This window comes from Acanthopagrus latus, chromosome 11 (genome assembly GCF_904848185.1).
Source record: "Acanthopagrus latus isolate v.2019 chromosome 11, fAcaLat1.1, whole genome shotgun sequence".
NCBI lineage: Eukaryota > Metazoa > Chordata > Actinopteri > Spariformes > Sparidae > Acanthopagrus > Acanthopagrus latus.
The window spans coordinates 17,391,878-17,400,353 of NC_051049.1; the positions used below are offsets into that span (position 1 = coordinate 17,391,878).

An 8,476-nucleotide genomic window follows, 5' to 3' on the forward strand; every position below is an offset into this window, starting at 1 on the left:
GACTGAAATGACAGTGGTGTCATTAGTGGCAAACAGTTCAACACTTGGAATCTGTTAGTGTGGATGGAAACATGAAGAATGGGGTGAGCTTCAGTGCTGTGACGTAGATCCTGTAATTGTTCGGGAACGGAGGAGTGGTGCTATGGAGAGGTGGTGGTGGGGCCCCGCTGTGGTAAAACCCACCATTAGATGCACGAGTTTGGACAACATCAACAAGATGAGGTCATTACTGAAAGATAAACAGTTACCGGTACACAGGCTCTGGGGATGTTCTGCCTGTTGTTGTAATGAATGCACATTAAGGCCAATTTCATGTTAACTGTACATCCTCAGTCCTCCTATGTCATTGTTACAAGGTGCAGGAAGGAAACACAGAGTGAGGAGATGGTAGATGTCACTGCTATAACATTTTCAGGATGTACAGTCAAGATTTAGGAGTGAATGGCAGGCTAAAATGTTTCAGTTAGCTCATTTATTATTGAAAATATTAAACAGAAATCATTTCTTTGATAGATAATTGTTGTGAAAGTAACCACTATTTAAATTGTTGCTTAATCCACCAAATATTTTAAAAATTAATTGATTATTTGTTTGGCCTGTAAAAGTCAGAAGTTGGGGAAAAACTCAAGGGTCAAATGGAGGTCTTCAAATTGTTTTGTCCAACCAACAGATTAAAAAAAAAAAAAAAGAAATATATTTAGTTCACTAAAAACAGAAGAAATGTCAAATTTAAGTAGCTGGAATCAAACTAATCCATTAATCAACTGACTGTTTCAGCTCTACTTCAAATAAGTCAAGCATAATAAACAACATATTTTTAAGCTGGCAGCGCTCTAATAAAATAATTGTACAATAAGAAGTCTCAGGATATTATATTGGCTTTATTTTATTTACTATGCTGCTCCATATTTTCTGAAATACAGCGGTGCCCAGCAGTACCACTACAGCAGGTGTACAGTCAGCCCTCACAATCCATTAGCTGTTAATTGCCTTAATTAATACCATTAAAAGGAAATGGACCCAAGCTCAATTAAATAAAACTGCAACAAGGCCAGCATGTTAACAAGCCTGTAGCTGGACTCCTATGGGAAACTAACCAGGGAGTATTTCAGGATGAGCATCCTCCTCATCAGACTCTGGGTTCTGAATTACAGAAGACTGACAGTGATCTGCTGCCTCTACAGCTGCTGTCTATGACTCAGGGGAAACTGCAACCGGAGCTGTTCAACCAGTGACTTCATATCATGGCACTGGGCCAAGGTCAGTCAGCAACACTGATTAGAAGTAAGCAATCATGTTATCATGGTCGAGAAGGGAGTGAAGACAGGGAAAATGGTTGCTGCTACTGACAGAATTGAGCTCACTTCTGGGCAGTTTGTGTCTCCATTAAGGGTTGCACCAGGTTCCAAAATATTATCAAAAATACAATATAGCGAAGTCGTATATCCACATTGCAACAGCTGCAATTATTTGATTGACAAAACAGCATTAAAATGATGTCCTGCACAGACAGATGTCTTGGCTTACAAATCTTGCTCTCCAAATTGGTACAGACCCCAATAAATGTGAATATGAACAGTGTGAAGCAAAGATTACCGAGAATTATATTGCTGTCAAAATAATCACGATTTTTTTTCTCTCTACTCAAGTGACATTTTATTTATCAGTCTCTTCAACTTCTTCTTTCTTGTGTTGCCCAATTAGAAACTGATATTGTAACATTTCAGTCAGGCTACAACCAACACTACTTTTTATTGTCAATTATGTACTCAATTGAAGTGGTTTCTTGTTTGGTCTATAAAATGTCAGATAATGGTGAGAAACTTTGCTCAGTCCTAGGTGATGTCCTCAAAGGTCTTGTTTTGTCCACAACCCAAAGATAATCAGTTTACTGTCACGGAGGAGTAAAGAAACCAGAATATGTTCACATTTAAGAAAGTGGAATCAGAGAATTATGACTTTTATACCTTAGAAAGATTACTCAAGCCAATAAGTCAATATGAAAATAGATGGAAATTTATTTAACAGTTAACCACTAAACAATTAATTGCAGCATCACATTTCAGCTCCACAGATGTGCCAAGTGTTGTTCCATCATATGGGACTCAGGCTAAACCAACTGTCAAAATTATTGTTGTTTAACTACCAATAAAAGCAAACTTTAGTCTCCTTGGGGATCTTGCAGGATTAAAAAGGCACACTAGCTATATAAAACATTTACTCCCATACATGTGGGGAGAAAGGCCTCGGTCCTCTGAAGGGAATTTTCAACTCTCATAGTTGAAGAGGAGCCAGGAAAGGCTGAGTCTAATGTCTATTCTCAAGTGGAAAAGTAGGCTACTAGGGTTACTGCCAAAAATACATAATTTTTGCACTAGTGGATCTCTCCTCCAGGCTGAAAGCATGGTTTACGACCAAAGACAGCTTCCCAACTAAAATGAGGATGAGAGTGAAAAAAATATGTGGGGTGTGCCAAATTACCACTTGAAAACAACCCTCTCTACATTTGGGGGCTCCATATTCTCTGGCACAAAGTTGAAAGCAAACACCAAAATGGAAACAGATGTTGAAACGAGCAAGAGCTGCTCAGCACGGCTGTATATTCCATGTTTTCATCTATTCTCTCGTTCTCTCCTGCTCCATCCTCTTTGCTGGCCAAACATAATGAGTGGGGGATGGAAAAATAAGAGTAAAACAGTGGTCACACTGTGCTGTCAAGTCTCTGATCAGACCCAACCCATCACCATGAACCTGCAGTGGACGGCCGTCAGGAAACTTTGTGAGATGACTCTCTCAAAGGTCCGAGGGCACTAAAAATATAGACAAAGATCAGGTTATGTGCTTAGCTGAACGCATAGCTGCAAAGGATGATAGGAAGTGGTTTCTTATCAGAGTAACATGATTTAACACAGCTGAGAGATTGTCAGTAATTTTGATACTCAGGTGGTGCCAAAGTCTTGAGAATCTACATTTGGAAGCCGCAATTCTGTCGCTTTTTATCTGGCTTGAGATAAGTAAGAGTCTGGGGGTGTTAAAGTCTGGACTGTCCATGGAGTGTGTGGGAAAATACATGTAGTTGGGAAATGGAGCCTGTTGACTCTTGGAAAATCTTCATCTCATCCAACAGGAGTCGTGTGACCAGGTGACACACGAAGGAAATTATATGTGAAGAGACAAAACAAATACTGTCATTATAGATTAACCTGTCACTTAGTGTCTCACATAATCATTGATACATGAATATCCAAAAACAGTGTTTAAATTGCCCGTGTTGTCTCATCAGATCATAATCCAAAGACATTGAGTAAATCCAAAAATCCTTACAAGAGAAGCGGTTACCTGCTTACATTTGTGATTTTTGCTTTAAAAAAATGAGTTAGTGATTCATTCCTTATAAAGTAGTTGCCAATTAACTGTTTTAGCTTTAGGTTGTTTACAAAAACCTGACCAGCACTTTTAACATGCCTAGCTGCACAACAGTACGTGTTTGTTTATTCAAGCTAATTAGACCGTCTGCTCAGGGTGAACAGGTGGAGCTACGCTTACATGATCGTGACATCTTTAGACTGCTTCTTTAACCCAGCAGTCCTAAGTCCAAGTCCTAAGGATAAAAAAATCACAAAGAAAAGAAGCAATTTTGTCACATTTAAGAAGCGGGAGCCTGTAAATTTTTACATTTTTGTTTGAAAAATAACTGAAATGATAAAATGAATCATAACAATGGTTGGTGATCAACTTTCTTTAGATTGACCAACCCCAGCAGCTCTAGCTGACTTATCCATCTAGTCTACAAAGTCACAAATTTCTCAACTAAATACAGTTTTTTTGGCTGGCTGTTATTGACTTACTAATGAAAAAATGACTGACTTCTGTCAGGGAAGAAGACTCATTTTGGCAAACAAGTATGAATGATGACGATTAGGGTTCATGATGATGATGATAATACACAGGAGGAGAGAAAAAGTTGACAGAATAGGTTAGCAAGACTTGACTAGAACTGCCAGCTTTAAATAAATACTAGTTAATTCAGGACCAATCACACTGCTTGGCTCAACACTTTCATATTTATATTGGGTATAATAATGACATAGGTCCTATTATTCCAGCAGTTTTGGCAATACACTGGGATGTATGTCACTAGTGTGTTGGACCAGCCAAAATCAAATAACACAGCTGACTGGAAAGTTTTCCTTCTGAATGTGATCCTAAAGGAAATGCTATGATTAAAAAAAAAAAAAGATCTTCCATTCTTCTGCAAACAACTTTCTAACATCTGTTCCTCGTTTTTCTGTGAGAGGATGTTTCTGCAGCAGCAGCAGCAAAGGGAGCGGGGGCTGAGGGAGGAAGGGGTGAGGGAGGGAGGCGCTTTCTCAAAACTCTGGACAAACGCAGAGCAAGAGTGAGGAGGAAGTCGAGAGCAAACATCCCATTTTTCACAACATTCAGGCTGACGAACTGAGAGGAAAGAAGAAGTTGTTACTGAGTTATGATGTCAGAAGTGACTCTGCTGCCAGGAAAACATCACATGACAAAACTGCTGAAGAGCTCATTTAGAATTTGGAGTGGACTTGTCATACAAATATTGAATAATATGTGTATTCATAAAAATAGATAACAGTTTTAGGCTGTACAGCCTGAAGTGGCTGGTGGGAAAGGACAGTTGAAGCAATGATTTGAGTAGTCGAGTGACAGAATATGAATCAGCAACAATTAAAGTCATGTTTTAAGCAATGAATGCCAAAAAATCACTGAATACAGCTACTTCAATGTGATCTTTCCCTGGTTTTCTTTGCCTTCTGCAGTAATACACGCAACAGTAATTTTCTTGCATGTTATAGCTCAAACAACCTAATGTGGGTGGTGGGAGAGGAGGTAAGAGCTCTGTACAGCTGAAATGATTAACAGAGTAGACGATGAACAGAAAATGAATCAGTAACTACACTGCCGAAGTCATGGTTTAGGAAAGAAAGACAGCAACTCATTGATTACAGCTACTTAAATGTGACTGTTTGCTTGTTTTATTTGCCTTTTACAGTGTTGAACTCAATGATTTGGGGGTGTTGGACTGTCCTAGCAAGTCCAGTAAAATTTGGGAAATTGTAATGAACATTTTTATCACTATTTTCCTGCATTTTTCAGCCCAAATAGGCTGATCAAAAGAGAGCGTGAGCATGAGCATATAGAGAAGTCGATTAATAGAAAATGAATCAGCAACTTGGCTGTGCAGTGATTGATTCAAACAGAAATCATGACTATTTGCTGATTTTTGGTGTCTTCTACAGCATTAAACATAATGGTTTTGTGTTGTTGGACGATCTTGATCTTTTGGATATTGTAATTGACATTTTTCTAAACATTTTCTTACACATTACTGACAAAACCATTAACTAACAGATTAACCCATGGTTAAAATAATGTAATTGCAGTTGTAGCCCTAGTGTTATTAGGAAAAAAAATGCATAAAATCTCAGCTGAATAGTAGTTATAGTAAATTGTGATATTCTGCACACAAGGAGCAAACCAAAGCTGGGGTGTCATACAGTTTAGTACAGTCGGCTTGACGTTTTTAACAATGGCATATAAATGCCACTGGCACAGACTGTGAATTTCTGCATTCATATTTAACACATATTACCATCCTTCCATAATTCATATGCAGAAAACAGGCAGTGGAACAGCTTGCCACTGCTCATGTATGCCTAACACACTCGTCAGTGAGTTTGTGTTTGGTTTCCTGCCCCATCAGGCAGCCTCCCCGGCTGGCCCCAGCTTTCTTCGAGACGAAAATAGAAAAGTGGCAGGCAGCAAACAGCTAGCTCGTTACTGCTGATTAACGAAGGTTAGCAGGGCAGCTAGCTGGATACTTTTCCCTCTGATAAATAAATAACAATTAAGAAGAACAAAAGCCTGGTTGTCAGCACGCACCTGAACCGCGGGGAGTCCTTCAAACATTCCTCGAAATCCACAGTTATCTTCATTTTGCCGCAGTGAGTCAAACCCGCAGACTTGCGTTCTCTTTGAATAAAGACAGTAATCCAGGCTCAGTCTTACGGGGCTAATTAGCTTGTTTGCTAACGTTACTGTACCTCTGTCCGACCAGCTGGCTCCACTCTGTCACCGCTCTGCTAGCCAGCTAGCCTAAGGGGCCAGCAGCTTCGATTAAAAAGTCGCGGCAATGCGACCCATAAACGACTGTGTGCTGAATGTATGATCGGCAAAAAACGCTACAAAACTGTTTGAGACGCAGCGGTCAGTCCCGAAAACAGAAAGTGTCGTCCGGGTAGCTAGGTCATAGCAGCCAGTGGGAGAGGAGCTTTTCTTCAACGCACATACTACAGAACCCACACGCAGATCGTCTACACCGGGAACAGATGGATCACTCCGCATCTGCGATCCAGTTTATGGAAATTGGCTGAACTTTGGTCTGACAGGACCAGAAAAAGAAAGAGAAAGTGGTCTCCATTGATACAGATAAATTACAAAGTAAGGCAATAAAAAGAAGGAAAGTGTCAGTCAGCAGCATGTGCAGCCAAGATTGTACACTGAAATCATATCTTGAATCAAAATTAAAATAAAATAGAAAATAAAAGACCGTCAGTCAGAATTATGAGGAACCCTTCTGGCATATTTTTAAAAACTGGATGTATTTTAATATGTGGGTCCATTTATTACAAATGCCATTTCCAAAAATGAAGAACATCCATGATCCAACACAAAAGAGGAGGAGGATTATTGGATGTACAGTATCAATTGTCTTTTTTAGCAAGGTGACAAAAGTAATTCAATTTTAACCAAGGAAAAACATCTGGAAGAGTTCTATGATTAAAAACTTACACATACATGTTGCCGATTTTTCAAGCTTAGACAAATATTTTCAGACTTAGTACTTAGTATTTCATTTTTAGTCTTACTGATTTTTTATTTTTTATTTTTTATTTTTTTTTAATTAAGGCTGAATGCTGAGATTCATTCTTGGCAGTCAGGAGGAGGCTTTGACACAGTCCTGACTCTTCAATGTTTAGGATGAGTCATCTGATGATCACTCAACTATATATCTTTATGATTTTTTTAACTACTGATAGTTGGAGACGCTGATGATGGCTGGATGTTCACAAAGATTTATGTTCTGTTGGCAGCCGTTGATGTGAATGTTATCTTTTTTTATGGGCGCTTGTGTGGTAGATTTTTTGTTTTATGTTTTATGTAATTAATCATGTCTGTTGAAAGATGAAAGATGGTGAAACACAAGTTAATCTAGAGGGGGAAATGGGAATTAGGCTCTCAATTATTATTACTACTACATTAATAGGTATCTTAACTTCCATGCTTTGCAATCACGTGAAAAATAATCACTCTGAAAACTAGTCAAGAGCGATCCCTCTGTATCCGCCTACACGATCTTCGTAGGAGTTGACAGGCGCTTCCTGATCCATTGGAATGAACCGTTGACGCCGCCAGGAGAGAGAGCGCGTCAGGACGGCCTCCTCGCGCCTTACTCCCACCCTCACTGTCGTACACAGTTCATTTAATCATCAGTCACCGCTCAAATACACATTCTCCAACCACTAAAACCTGTAAAAGAGACCAATACGTCAAACACTCGGCTTTTCTTTTTCCAAGGATGACACAAAGTTTTCCGGCCAATTGCGTTGAAACGCTGTTTCGCGGTTGAATGAAACAGCAGAAGCCGTGTTCAGTCTTCGCTGTAAACCCACTCTGAACCACCAAGCATGCGGGCTAATCCCTCCACGAACGCGGTCCCCTGCTTCATCCTATTAGGATTACTAGAAATCCAACGGGAGTGGAGGATGTGTCGTGGGACAGCGCCATCTGGTGGCAGATGGAGTACACACCCAGACACCTGCAGTGATCAGTGGGCAATCTCGTGTGGCGTTAAGTAACGGAATCACAACAAGGTTTTCAGTCTATAAATGAAATCCTCACATTTTTAGGTAGACAATACACACATTACAATATTTAATGTTTATTTGAAGGATAGGTTCACACACAAAAAATTAAAATGATGTAATTCCCCATTTATGTGCTGCAGTGTGTTTTGTTATTTATTCTCCTGGAGAACGGCAAACTTCTTTCACTCATCACAAGGCAAATGTTCCAAAAACTGATTGTATTAACGTAAAAGTGTAAATATGACAATGGTCAAAGAAGGTAGATGTGGATTTGTTTGAAAGCATAAAAAACAGCTGAAAGAAAACATGAAATGGCACCATACAGCTTACCCAGCATAATTAATGTATATGGAAGCGTTGATCCCCAAACTGATATTATTTACACCCCTTTTAACACAGAAACCTTCACTGTCGCTGCTAAGTTAAAGGCATTGCCGTCAAAAGTGTGTTCTGACTGCACATTGAGGGTGTAAATAATGGCTTTCATCAACTTGTGATGTCAGGGCTTCCAGACTTGGATCACAACCCGACCAGCAGCTAATTCTTTCTTTCAGTTGTCTTATTAC

The 8,476-nt window shown here is 39.4% G+C and overlaps 1 protein-coding gene across 5 annotated transcripts in view; it reads right to left on the reverse strand.

Moving 5' to 3' along the window:
- LOC119028421 (arf-GAP with coiled-coil, ANK repeat and PH domain-containing protein 2-like) overlaps positions 1-6,352 on the reverse strand; it is a 53,458-nt gene extending 47,106 nt beyond the window's left edge. For all 5 annotated transcript variants that reach the window (XM_037114372.1, XM_037114373.1, XM_037114369.1 and 2 more), the window contains exon 1: positions 5,926-6,352. In XM_037114372.1, the coding sequence (XP_036970267.1) occupies positions 5,926-5,978 (53 nt within the window). In that variant the 5' untranslated portion in view covers positions 5,979-6,352. The remainder of the gene's footprint in view (positions 1-5,925) is intronic.
- Between the last annotated feature and the right edge of the window lie 2,124 nt (positions 6,353-8,476).